This window comes from Equus quagga, chromosome 3, assembly GCF_021613505.1.
Source record: "Equus quagga isolate Etosha38 chromosome 3, UCLA_HA_Equagga_1.0, whole genome shotgun sequence".
In the NCBI taxonomy this organism is placed as follows: Eukaryota; Metazoa; Chordata; class Mammalia; order Perissodactyla; family Equidae; genus Equus; species Equus quagga.
Window position 1 is genome coordinate 69,386,524 of NC_060269.1, and position 13,544 is coordinate 69,400,067.

General features: G+C 56.8%; 1 protein-coding gene across 3 annotated transcripts; it reads right to left on the reverse strand.

The window, feature by feature from the left end:
• Positions 1 to 537: 537 nt before the first annotated feature.
• On the reverse strand, positions 538 to 12,987 carry FHIP2B (FHF complex subunit HOOK interacting protein 2B). Of its 3 annotated transcripts, XM_046656658.1 has the most exons (18): positions 10,837 to 10,851; positions 10,503 to 10,631; positions 9,724 to 9,802; positions 7,508 to 7,680; positions 6,860 to 6,964; positions 6,642 to 6,764; positions 6,192 to 6,416; positions 5,892 to 6,088; positions 5,480 to 5,588; positions 5,209 to 5,285; positions 4,691 to 4,880; positions 4,021 to 4,166; positions 3,792 to 3,920; positions 3,532 to 3,622; positions 3,176 to 3,319; positions 2,681 to 2,821; positions 2,385 to 2,485; positions 538 to 2,158 (listed from the first exon to the last, which is right to left on the reverse strand). In XM_046656658.1, the coding sequence occupies exons 4-18, from the start codon at positions 7,628 to 7,630 to the stop codon at positions 2,020 to 2,022; spliced, it is 2,040 nt and encodes a 679-aa protein (XP_046512614.1). In that variant the 5' UTR covers positions 7,631 to 7,680; positions 9,724 to 9,802; positions 10,503 to 10,631; positions 10,837 to 10,851; the 3' UTR covers positions 538 to 2,019. The 3 variants fall into 3 exon arrangements, with proteins under 3 accessions (XP_046512614.1, XP_046512615.1, XP_046512617.1); XM_046656659.1 differs by lacking the exons at positions 10,503 to 10,631; positions 10,837 to 10,851 and adding an exon at positions 12,756 to 12,987; XM_046656661.1 differs by lacking the exon at positions 2,681 to 2,821 and having other exon boundaries at positions 10,837 to 11,556.
• Between the last annotated feature and the right edge of the window lie 557 nt (positions 12,988 to 13,544).

Consider the following 13,544-nt stretch of genomic DNA (forward strand, 5'->3'; position numbering starts at 1 on the left):
GGGGGGGGGGGGGGGGGGGGGGCACTGGTATTTTAAAAAGCAACCGAAGTGTTGCTCACGTGCACCCAGGGGAGAGCCACTGATCAGCCCTCTCTTGAGCCTTCAGCTTGCCCTGCCCTGGAGTGTTGGTGACCCCCTCAGAGGATCCCGACCCCCATATATTTAGGGACAAGGTTTTTACAGTATCAGGCTCACTGTTCACCACAAAAGCAGTCATACAACTCACAACATGAGCACCTACAAATGAGACTTGCATAGAGCTGCTCCAGATGGCCCATTCCCTTACCGTGTCTCTGAGTTGTAGGTAAGCTGAGCAGAAAATGTGTTGTCTGGCCAAGAGAGGGGCTGGTCCTGGCAGGCGCTGAGGAACATCAGATTTGCATTGCCAGAGCCTGTCTGTTTACCAGCCCCAATACATGGCCCCCCTCCGCTCTAGTGATGGAAAAGGAATTTAATTTGTCTTCCTTGGGGCAGAAGATGGGCCCGAATTAGCAGTGGAGCCCTGGGCAGAAAGACACGAAGGGTGGAGACTAGGGCGGCTGTGTCCACGGAACCACATTTATTGCCATGCTGTGTAGGGGGACACTGTGCAAATGCTGACGAAAGGCATCGAGGAAGGAGGAGCTGTGACTCCTGGACGCTTGAACATTGCTTAAATGTCTTCGGAATCGAAGAGTCCAGCCCCAGTTCCCCGACTGAGCTCCACTCTCCTGTCCCACACCAACACCCACGTGCACACACACGCATGCATGCACATGCTCAGTGTCCTTCAGAGCAGCAAAGTCCTCCCCAGCTCGGAGGAATGCAGGAGAGAGAGAAGTCATTGAGTTTCTCTTCTTTCATGTCACCTCTTGGCAACCTGTGGCCAGCTTCTACAAGCGGCATGGGCAGGAAAAGGAAGCGAAAGGGGCTCTGGCCTGCTCCTCCTTGCCCAGGAGCCAAGCCAGCAACTGCAGTCTTGCTGTGAGGTAATGCCTGGCGCCACCTGTGTGTTCCTGCAGGTCGAGACAGATTCGGGCCGGGTGGGGTGGCAGCCCTGGCCATGGAGGGCATGCAGGGAGAATACCATGACTGGCTGCCTGTGCCCCAGCCGCTCCCATCCAGGCCTTGGGGGCCTGTTGTCATTGGGCATCCCGGCCTCATCTGTACCCTGAGCTCCCTTGCTCCCCTAGAAGAATGTTCCACTGAGAACACTGGGGGCTTGGCAGAATGCTGAGGGCGAGGCCTGGCCTCCCGGTCTCTGAGCCCCTCTGCCCAGGTGTTGTGGACCTGCTGAGACAGGTTCAGAAGGCGCCAGAGAGAAAGCAGCTGGAGCGGGAGCCTGGCACCCAGCCCCCAGCTCCCCAGGCCCTCTCCTGCCCTGGCTGCAGCTGCATCAGGGCTCTCATTAGCAGCTGCCCCCGCCTGGGTGCGGAGCATCTTTGGGCATTTGCCATGAGGCGGTTGGGAATTTTGCAACAGTCTCCAGGAAGAGGGGGCTTCCCCTGCCGCCCACTGCCCCTTCCCCAAGGGTTAAGCCAAGACAGGAGAAAATACGTCAAGTCTCAGCAGCAACTGTGGTACCTAGTGTGGCAGAGACAGCTCCATGCCCCCAACTCTCTGGCCTGTGGCACTGATCGGCCTCAGAGCCATCAGCTCACCCCACCTCGTGCCCCTGGCATTGAGTCACAGGTCTTGGCCCCGGCCACAAATGGCCTGTAGGGGCAAGTGATAGGCACAGAGGGTCTGGGTGCTCACCTGGCCATCACCCAGCTCCCCTGAGAAGGCCCTGAGGACACCATTCTGCCCAGGAGGATATCTCAAAAGAATGCCCCTTGGTTTCTGGTACCTTGGAGACCCACCCCCTAAAGCCCAGCTTGGTGTGCCCAACGAGGCAAGGTCTTCTTGAGATAGCCTGGGAGCCTCCCAGGCTGAGGCCTCTGGGATGCAGAGGAGACAGTGCCAGTGGCACTGCCAGATAGGAGGCAGCTCTTGGGCAGAGATGCAGACAGGAGTCTCTCCTCCTGCCATGCTCCTGGCTCAGACATGCCCTTCTGAGGGTGGGGAGAGGTGCACGTGAGGACCATGTGGGGGGAACTTGACAAAAGCAATGGCAGCCAGCTCCTTGCAGAATTCCTCAAGTACTACCACGCCCTGAAGGAGGGTCTGGTGGTCCAGCCTGAGGGAGAGAGTGTGGGGGTCATGGCTGGGAGGCAGCGGGAGCTGCCTATCGTGACATGCCAGTGTCCATGAGGTGTGACCCAGTGGGAGACACCTCTCAGTGAGGACAGAGCTCAGCAACGGGCCCTCCTCTGCCCCCAGCCTGGTGCCTCTCCCCGCCCCAAAGCACCCCATCTTCCCACCGCAGGGCTCTTCCTGGGGCACCCACTTCCTCAGTTACTTACTGCTCCCCAGGGACCTGACCCATCAGCTGCTTGCGCACCAGGAGCAGTTTGCCTGGGAACTGGGGTACCCTCTGAATTCTCTGCATCAAGTCCCCGATCACCTTGAGAGGAACAAGAGAGGACTGAAGGGGGCCCACTGGACTCCCAGCCTGGCTCTGCTGCTGCATGGGGGTGCTGCATGGTGCTTTCCCCTAGTGCTGGCAGGGGTGCTCACTTCTACAGCCCCCAACTCCCGACCTTGTGCCCTCCCTTGCTGCCTCCACCACTGGCATGCTCCCTGGTCCAGGCATCCTTACCCTGACAAGGACTGAGAACAGGCTCCTGCAGCCAGGGGCCAGGTTGATGTAGGGATCCAGGAGGTACTCGTGGATGTGGGGGTGGGGGAAGAGGGCAAGCCGGGACAGGACTGAGGTCACTTGCAGGTTCAGGCTGTATGGCTATAAGGAACATGGTGGACAAGCCGAAGGTTGGCAGGGGTGGCGAGCATTTTTGCACTCCCCCATCAAGGCGCCTCGCCAGTGTGAACGTGTGTGGGGGTGGGAGACTCACGTGATGCGAATGTGTCATGGATTCCCTGAGGCTGAGGGCCAAAACGTGTTAGGGCGTGTAAAGCAGAGGCGAGATGGGGCCTCCTGCCTGGGGAAAGGGTGGGGGGACCGTGGAGCTGAAGAACCAAACATGACTCGACCCCTGTGGCTGAGGCCTGCTCTCCTGGAGGATGCTGGAGGCACCAGCCTGGACTGCACCTGTGGGCCCTGGCCTTGTGGTGTGGGCCCCAGTCCTGTTGGTACCTGTTCCAAAATCCGGGACATTCGGTCAAACAGCATTTGGAGGAAGTGACCCTCAAAGAAAGGCCTTTCGGGCTCATGGGGGTCCAAGGGTGTGAGACTCTGAGGCCAGCCCCAGGGGGCGACTCGGGAGCTGCATTCCTGGAACTGAAACAGGAGGGAAGAGTTGAGGAGGCGGGCCCAGGGGTCAGGGGTCAAGAGGCCCCACAGAGGGGCCACACAGGAAGGATGGGCTCAGGGCTCTTGGCCAGAGCTGAGAGCACCTTGTGCAGGAGAACACAGAGAGAGAAGGTGGAGTTTATCAATCCCACAGCTTTGATGGACAGGCAGCCGGTGCTGGCAGAGACCTCCACACTCACCAGTCCGTAAGCATCGTGGACGTACGTGTCATATCCGGTCTCCTCCAGGAAAGCTGAGGTCTTTGCTTCCTCAGGAACTAGGCAGAGGAAACTGAGAGACAGGACCTTAGGTATGGAGGGGCCCCACCTGGGCCACCCTGCTCTCCCCTGTTCCATCTCCAGCCCTGAAGGAACACTCCCACCCTGGCTGCACACCATCCAGGCTATGGCCAAAGATGGAACAAAACTCAAGAGGCTCAGCCTTCCTGACCTGCTCCTACCTGTTGACGATCTCGGTCACTGCTGTTCTGCCATCTGAGTTGGTGGCAGGGGCCGGGGGAGGTTTTGTGGAGGGTTGAAACCCGGAGTCGAGGAAGCCGTCAGTGAAGTAGGGGTCTTCCTCCAGATCTCTGTGGCACCGAAGGATGAACGGCTAAGTCTGGAGGTGCTGAGGGCCAGGCTGGGTCCTGAGCGGCCCGAGGCCTCCCAGAGGTGCCGGGTTTCACTTACAGGGTGTCCTCGTAACTCTCAGGCTCCGGTGAGCCCCGGGCCACATATGGGCGGCCCTCGAGGTTGCATAGGATCAGGCTGCGGATGATCTGCTCATGGGGCTTCTGGAGCAGCTCCTCAAACAGCCGCAGTGTGGCGACGCTGATCTGGGGCAAGAAAGGGTCAGAAGGACACCTCTTCCCCACCCTGGCTTCTAGGGGTGCCTGGGAATTGCTTACCCAGAAAGAAAAGTCTCCCTGGAGGGGTCATCTCCCCCGGCCAGGGGTTAAGGTGGCAGGTTTTGGGGGGTCTGGGAACAGAAGTCTGGCCGGCCCCAGTTCCATTACTAATTCGATGTGCATACCACTCTCTGTGCCTGTTTCCAAGTCTGGAAAATGGAATATCGGCCTCATCTAACTCAGAGTGGCTGTCAGCCTCAAACAAGCAAAGTGAATATAAAAGCAATTTGCAAAATATTAAGCGCCGCCACAAGTATGTGATCACAGAAAATTACTGTGTGGCAAAACCAGTCTGGCTACCAATCACCGCGTCACTGTTTTAGCCGGGGGAGTTTCAATGCCTCAAAGGTAGAACCACCTGGAAAGCTCAGGAAAATGGAGAGAAACTCTCAGGAAATCCCTTGGGCAAGGGTGGGTGGGAACAGGCAGAGACAAGGGCCCTCACTGCTCACCTCATCAGAGAGATGGTCACAGTGCCCGATGAGGTGGGAGCACAGAGTGCGGGGGCTGTCCTCGGGGGCTGCGGCCTGCTGGTCGGGGCCCAGGAGGAAGGCCACAGCCTCCCGCAGCAGTGCAGCGGGGCGGAGCTGGCGCAGGATGGCCGTGAGCAGGGCAGTGGACGTCAGGACGCTCTGCTCAGACCTACGTGGAGAGAGCACGGCGTGGGGCCTGGGGTGCCCAGAGCCAGGTGGCGAGGAGAGACCAGAGGAGTGAGGAGTGAAGGAGCATGGCTCACTCCCCATCCCTCCTGAGGTCCTGGAGTCCAAGGGCAGGAGGCCTTGTTAGCCCACATGGCTCGGAGACATGTGTGTCAAGGGGGCAGACCTGGCAAACTTTAACTGATGGAGCCCACACACTCATGTGACTTTGGGCAAGGGGGTGCCTGGCCTTAGAGACAGGAAGGGCTTGGTGGGGTGGGTGGTTTGATCCAGACCATGGCCGCACCCAAGGGAACTGGACATAAACTTACACGTGCAGGAGCTGGGGCTGCAGAATCTCCATGAATAACTTCTCAGCCACAGCCTTTGCCAAGGCATCTGCAACCACCTGGCACCAAAGAGCACGCCTTAAACACATTTTCTGCTGAGAAATAACTGTGTCCTTGCACAGCGTCTAACACAACAGGCGGAGGGTCCCTGCTAACGCTGGGCCCTGCCTGGCTCCTGAGAGACCCACTCAGCCCTCGAGATGGAGACAGCCAAGAAAGCAGGGTGAAGCGGGGGCACCCACCCCCTGCTCACCGGGTGTGCCTCTGTGACGAGGTGGTCGCAGTAATCAAACCAGCCCAAGAAGGCAGCCAAGGCCTCCTTGCCAGGGAAGGAGGCCTCATCAGATGGGGCGCTGGGTAACCTGAGGGAGAGGCGGGAGGGGCTGTGAGGCCTGCCTCAGGGATGTCTGGAAGGTGGGCCTTTTCTCCCTCTGCCCTGGAACCACTGTTGCAGGGTGGGAGGGTGTCCAGTTCTACTGGGGGCTGTGTGGGCAGAAGCAAAAGTGATGCTTCCCTTGAGGGTGAGAAGGCCCTTGGGGATGGGCTTAACCTCGGGAACAGGGTGGCCAGCAGAGGTCCCCAGGCCTCCTGGAAAGCAAGAGGATAGGTGGGGCTTCTAGCCACTGCAGATAGATGTAGCCCAGCCTCCCCTGGCCAGCGCCTACCTCCAGCTGATGCCCTCTAACGTGGCAATGTCCGCAGGGTCCAGGAAGGTGGGCACGGAGCGGTATAGCCGGCACAGGTGCTCGACAATTGCAGGGCAGCAAGGGCTGCTCTGCACCAGGCAGGTGGCAGCTGCCGGGGAAGCCACGCTCACCAGGAGCAGTAGGTTCTCCTGGGCCTTCAGGGCCACCCGACTCTTCTAAAGGATAGAGGGACAACTCCAGGACATGCATCTGAACCCCCAAGGCCCTCCTGGCAATTCGCCCGCCCCATCCCTGCCCGCTCCGCCTTGGCACTAGCACCTTGCTCTTGCACAGCCCAATCAGGGAGGTGATCAGGCTGCCCTCCCCAGGCCCTCCATCTGGCTCCTGGGTCTCAGCAGGCAGCTGGGTGGTCAAGGCCCGGGTCCCACAGGAAGCCCTGTCAGGAGCCTTGCTGTGGGGGTGCTCCTTGTCTTTGACGCTGGCTGCCTCTCTAGGCAGGGCGGAGGGTTCTCTGGATGCTTTCTTCCTACTGACAATCTTACCCTGCAAAGGAGGCCAGATGAGGCCAGGTCATGGTGGAGACCATTCCCCAGGATGTCCCCTTGGGAATGCAGGACGTGCTGGCCGTCAGGGCCTCAGCATGGAGCTGGAGAGGATGCTGCCTGCTTGCCTCCCCTGGTACCTGCTCCATCCTTCCGCCTCCACAGAAGCGGGGGCTTGCCCTGGGGTCTGGGACCTCCCGCTCCTGTTCCCCACAGAGATGCTCACTTCCAGGAGGTAGGTGAGCAGGTCTGGATCCTGCTGGATCTTGGAGCAGAGGACAGTGGTGAACTGTGCCTCTTCCTTCTCTGTGAGGGATCCAGGAACTGTCCCACCAAGCTGGAGAAGTTTCTGGAAGGGGAGCAGGATAGAAACAGAGAGGAATGGGTGGCAGGGAAGACAGGGGCCCAGCCCCAGACCCCCTCGTTGGCTCCCTGGCCCCTCACCTGCACAGGCCTGTGGACGCTGAGGTAATGCAGGAGCGGGTGCTGCACCTGGGCCAGCACCCTGCTGAAGAACTGGAGCACCTGCTGCCGCATGCCTGGCGGGTACTGAGGGCCGGGGACAGAGGTGAGGCGCAGCGGGCCCTGCGGCTCGCCCCCCACAGAGCCAGGGCACGACCACCCTCAGCACTGCTAGGAGGGTACGTCGTCCTTCCCTGTTTGAAACTGGCCTCCCCTGTGCCACCCACCCGCTCCTGCTGTTTCCCTCCACGACCTCGTCATTGTGCAACATGCTATATGTGGCTCTGACTGCCCTGCCTCCCAACTAGGATTTCTGTCTGTTTTAGTCACTGCTGTGTCCCTAGCGCCTACGACATAGCCTGGCACGTGGTGGGTCCTCTGTAAGTCTTTGCTGAACGAATACTGACTGAATGAAAGGGAGCATTTCCTCAACCTCAACGACAGCGAGAACAGGACTCCAGAAGCCTCACGAGGTGGTGGGAAGTTCTAGGAGACACAGCCAAGGTACCCCCCGATCTGTGTCCACCCCGCCCCAGTGTTCAGACTGGGAGGGACACAGGTAGCAGAGCCTGGAGCCCAGGGGCCCTGGCTCAGGGAGGAAGGCTCCAGAGGCACCGGGGTCCTGCCCACCTCAGCCTTGCCCAGCGTGCACAGTGTCTCCAGGATCTTGTGCTGCAGCAGGTACTCCAGACAGGGCCCCGCCTCGCTGGCCGCTGCCTGCTGCCTCTCCTCGTACACCAGGATGTCCAGCATCTGCTTCAAGCGCCAGGGAATATCCGTTTTCTTGGCTGGGGTGTTTTCATCTAACGGAGATTCAGACAATGAGGGTGAGTGGGGTGAAGAGGGGCACTCCGCCCTGGTGGGGTCCAGCCCGAGGGGCTGTCGGGGAGCGTGGAGGCTGAGGGCAACCTGGAGCGAGGCCAGGTTAGCAGTTTGCTTCAAACAAAGCACAGAGGAAATGGAAGTTTACAGTTGAAGCCTCTAGATTTAAAAAGACAAAAGACCTGGCCAGGCCCAGGACTCAATTCTCTGACTGAGAGTGTATGCATGCCCTAGCACTTTATTAGAGAGCAGCAGCATCATTTTCTCTCCAAACCCTGGGGCCTACAGAAAGGTATGTTTCCAGGGCTGCAGGCCAGCTCTGGGCCTGAGTGAGAAGCTGTGGGCTCAGGGGTCTCTGTCATATAATTTAGAAGCCGTTTTCTAGTTGCTTCTTGACAGATAACCTCCTGGAGTCTGCCTATGTCCCTTTTACACTCATGGAAGGCAAGAGCCTATTTTTAAAAAGCAGAAAAAAAGTCCGTGCACAACCATGGGTTCAGACTCGAGCCTGCTGCGCTGTGCCGAGGTCCTAAGAGAGAAGCTGGTGAGTGGGGCTTTCTAGTCAGAGTCTCAGAGGGTACAGCATTTCTATAAAGAAAGGGGACTGGCCTTGGAGCACCTCCGAGTTTTTCTGGAAAGCACAGGCTCTTGAGCAAGGCAGCCTGCCTCCTCCACCTGCACTCGGGTCTAGGGAACATTCTGGAAATTAACAGTTGGGCCCTGGTGAAGTCCTAGGCGGACCCGAGTCAGCTGTGGATCTCTGCCTACTCTCCTGGTAGACTGGGGCTCTCTGTCAAGAGATCTTCCACTTATAAGATGAATAAGTCATGGGATGTAACGTACAGCAGGGTGACTATGGTTAACAATATTGTATCACGTTTGAGAATTGCTAAGAGAGCAGATCTTAAAAGTTCTCATCACAAGAAAAAAAATTTCTAAGTATGTGAGGTGACACATGTTAACCAGACTTACTGCGGGGATCATTTCACAATATATCCATAGACTGAATCAATGTATTGTACACCCGAAACTAATACAAGGTTATATGTCAATTATATCTCAGTAAAAAAAAAAAAGTCCAGTCTCAAGCAGTCATTCTCAACTAGGGGTGATTTTGCCCCCGGGACACTCGGCAATGTCTGGAGATGTTTATGGTTATCACGATGGGGAAAGGGTGCTGCTGGCATCTAGTGCGTAGAGGTCAGAGTTGCTGCCAAACATCCTACAAGGCTCCCCACAGCCCCCACAACAAAGAAGGATCCAGTCTAACATCAACAGTGTCAAGACTGAGGAACCTGGTCTAAAAGAACACTCAGAGGGCCCCAAAGGCCACTTTTCAATTTCTTGGGCTGGCTCAGGCTGGAAATAAAGCCTGTAGGAAAGGGGTAGGCTGGAATCAAACCCCTGTCTGAACCACGAGGTGGAAAGCTACGGATCCAGGACAGGGTTACCTGGCAACCAGTGTGTAGCCACCAATACCAGCAGTCAATCAGATCCCGCCCCCTGCATGAGCGATCCTGATGGGCCCAGGTGACCTGAGGCTTTGGCTCTCTGAGGCTTCAGCTAGGGGACAAGGACCCAGGCCCCGTACGCACTGCCGCTGTGGTGGCTGTTCCCTTCCTCCCCCAGATCACTACAAGGGAAATGCCCTCTAAGTTGGCTCAGGGAAAAGAAGAACTTATTCAAGTTCTTTTCTTTTAATCAGTAAGCCCTGGGCACAGGCACTTGTGGACTGAAGGTCTGGACACTCTACCCAGCTGGAAGCTGGGGGTGAGTGGAGCTCAACCTCTGCCTTACGGAGTCAGGCCAGTGAGACCCCTAACCAAATTGTCCCCACACTCATTCACACAGCTCCTCTCTCAAAAGGTCAGGGTGGATGGGGCCAGCCCCCACTCTGAACTCCTGGGCAGTGGATGTCACCTTCCCCAGGACACCTGTGTCTCTGAGTTGCATGGTGACCCTGCCCACACCTTCCTCCCTGCGCCCTGCAGGGGTCCCCGGGGTTGGGGAACACGAGGCCCCACCTGTGCTTTCGATGTAGTAGTGTGTGATGCCCTTCCAGTGCTCCACAAAGGCCCCCAGCAGGTCGATGCTGGGCTCCCGCTGCAGAGAGAACAGAGATAGAACCTAAGTGGTTGCCATGGTGATCATGGGCTCTGCCACACCTGGCACTCATCAGAACAGACATTCCACCACCAACTGAGTGTCAAGTCAGTGCTGGACCCTGGAGGAGGGACTCTGATCCTCAGTTCTCAAAGGAAAAAGTAATACATTTTCTCTAGGACACATCTGTATTGTCTCCATATCTTGCCAACAATTTCCTGGCACCTGTCCCCAGACCCCCCGTCCCTCCTGGAAATGCTGTATTCCTGCTACATGCCATGATTCCACAGCCCCTGTCCCGCAGGAGCCATGAATGTTGTTGGGGGAAACAGACACAGAAACAGATCATTTCAATACAACATGGTTATGCTATAATAAAGGTACACAAAAGAAACAGGAGGACACCCCAAAAACAACAAAATCAAAATGATACAGATGGAAAACGTGGCAAAGACAAAGCTTTCAGTTCCCTCTCAATCTGAGAGTCTGCAAAAATCTGTGTTCAAGGCCGTGACAGGCCCAGTCCAGCCAGATGGGCAACACCAACATATCAAGCCAGCGCCCTGCACGTCATGTGCTTGCATCTTTTGTCCAAGGCCGCAGGCTGAGCACCCCAACTCCTCCTGAGCCAGCTCTGCTCCTCTCCATACCTCCTCTGGCTCCTTCTATCAGCACCAGAGAGGCAAGCCCTAACCCTCACCCTTTTTTCAGAAGTGCTCTCTCCATCTCCACGCTCTGGCTAGAACTGGCCTTGAACTGCTAAGTACCACTTTCCCAAAAAACGTCTCCAATAAAGGGCATTTCTTCCCTTTCCTTGCACAGTAAATGTCTGCAGGAGAAAAATGCATAATCAAATAGTCCCTACCCACAGATGCTCATTTCTCCCTCCCGGTGTTGGCTCAGGCCGCTCCTCTGCCCAGGAGGCCCTGTGTCCCCGACACTCTTCCAGATGCTAACAGTCCCCAGGGAGGTCCCACTAAGGGCCACCAGCTCCACAAAGCCCTCCCCAAGGTTCCTGGACACGTCTCTCTAACCTCATGCTGTCCTCCACCACAGTACTGAGTGCCTACTCCTCAAAGAGTTTATTCAGTGACTGTCTTCTCAGTGCCTTCCATGCACAAGCCACTACACGAGACACCACGAGCAAGGCAAGGATGGTTTAGATCCGGTGCATGGAGATGCGAATACGAACACCCCCACTGTAGTGTGAAGACACAGGAGAGGGGGAAAGTGACCTCAGGGAAAAGAGGGGTCACATCTCACAGGCTGGAACAGAGGAGGCTTCACTGAGGTTATGCTGGAACGAAACCTTGAAGAACAGGGTCTGATTTCAACAATTAGAGATGAAGGAAAGACATTTCCTGCAGAAGGAACTCTGTAAAGTGTGTCTGGGGCAAGGATGGATTGACAAGTGTGCAGGGCCGGCCTTGAATGCCAAGCCAAGAAGTCAGGATATTCTTTTGCAGGCAGTAGGGAGCAGGTCAACGACATTTCCGAGCAGTGTTTTAGGAAGAGTCAGCTGGCAGCTGGGTGTGGGAGACGAAGGCAGGCAGAATGCTTAGAAGGACATTACAACAGGAGGAAGAAGCAATCACACTGAACCAGAGGACTGGCAACACTCCCCCCGACACTGGGCTGCTGGGGCACTCCTGGCTCCTTTCACAGTGAGTTGTGGGGGTCAGGACCCTTACTGGAGCGGCACCTCCCACAGTCGTTCCAAACACGCTGTCCACACGGGACAACTGCGCCTCATCGCGTTCTCTGTGATACTATTACTGTGGGCTTAGACGGTGCGCCCCCTGCGGGCCAGGGCTCTGTTCCAGATCTCCGCCGGCCCCTCAAGGACACTGTGCATAGCGACTACTCATTAATAGTTCCCAAACATGTCAGCCCACTCCCAAGGCGTCCTTTCCACAGTTCCTGACTCTTGGAAAGGGCTCTGACCCTTGATCAGCACTAGGATTATCTCACAGTTCTGTGATGGGGTCTCCTCTAGCCTCAGAACACATCTGTAGTCTCCTAAAACCCAAGCTGGGCTTAAACCAAAAAAGAACAATCCAGTAAGAACAGGAGAAACAGGAGAACACAGGTTAGCCAGCAGAGACCGTGAGAAGAAAGCAGAGACATAAATTTACCTGAATCTGTAATTAGCTACTGTAACTCCAGACCAAAAGAGCTGTACCAAATGATTTACATTTAAAGATATTACTTTTTGAAAGAAGCATAATGACTGCTTTTCTGTCAGAGATGGCAGGAAGGAGCACTCTCCCTCCTTAACAAAAGTCAGGCAACTTGCTGGGGTCTTAACCTGGTGACCCAGTCCGGGGAAGACCTATGCCCAAGATATGGGGGTGGGAGGAAGGAGGGGGTCCCACCTCTCCTGACCTTCCCTGGGACCAGATAGACTTCTAGAGCATCGTCTATACGTTATATTCTGAGGGGCCTAAAAGATCTCCCTTCACCACCACTACCTCCTCCAGCCACTGATGCTGAAATGCCTGCAGTGGAAGCATCAGAAATTGACTTCCCAGGGCTGGGGCACAGTCCTCGTCTGTCCGTCCACTCTCCTTGTGTGAGGAGCTTTCCCCAGAGGTATGAAGTGGCTTGGCAGATGGCTTTCTAAGATGACAGTTGTTTCGATTGGGGACAGGGAGGAGGGGAAGGAGAGAGCATTTTGGAACCTCTCCCCGTGCGATGCCCAGAGGCTCATGGACAGCAGGAAGGGCAAGGCTGGGGGAGAGGAGAGGAGGTGGAAGGAGCAGAAGCTTCTCACTGTTCACAAGCTTGCTTTACAGCTGAGACTGTTCTCATTCGCAGAAGCTGATTTTGGGGGTGGGGGGGGTGTCTGGAGGAAGGGGTGGGATCTCAGATAGTTTTTCCTGAGAGAATCTGACACACTAAACTGGTCGACTAGGGGGAGGGCTCATAGGACGAGACAAAGAGGAATAGTTACCTTTACAGAGGGATTCCTGGCACGGTTACTTTAAACAGAAGGCACCCGGCCTACCCTATGTAAACCGCGCTTTCATCTTGCTGAATGAAGCGAAACCCAGTGGGCCCCCTCTGACCAGCCTTCAACCCCAACAGAAAACGGCAAAAACACAAACTCCTCTTCCCCACACGGCTACCAGGCCCCACCATGCTAGCCCCTCCTGCCTCTGGGTCGAACGGCTCGGGCTGGTGTGGCGTGACAACATTCTGGAAGCCACGCTTGTACCCTGCAACAGGCTGTTCCTGGGCTAGGCGCCCATCCACCCCTGGACTCTACGTCCACCCTTTCTGGGGCCGCGGCCGGCCAGCCAGCCAGCCAGCCGGGGCCTGCGCCTCGCGAGCCGAGGGCGCGCCCGCGCCGAGCAAGGTCTCGGAGTCGCCTAGGGCTCCTTCGAGGGGAAGGGGCAGCTATTCTTTAAGCCCAGGTGACCCGGAAGGGAGGAGCATGGGGGAGCAGGAAGGCAGACAGAGGCTGGGGGAGGGGACTTTGGGGGAATTTCGGAAAGAAACTATTGGGTGACAAGGGAGCATTCTAGCGCAGAACACAGAAGAGCTTGGGAATTGGGAGGGACTCGGGGCGCAGGAAAAGAAACAGGGAGCAATTTGGGGAGAAGGGTTAGGAGCTAGAGCGATCCGCAGAGTAAGCGCGACTGGGAAAGAAGCAACTGGAAGCCGGGCGCGCTGAGCGTAGGGCCGCGACCAGGGAGAGGAGGCCCGGAGCGGCGCTGTGACCTGGCGGCCCTGCCGGCGC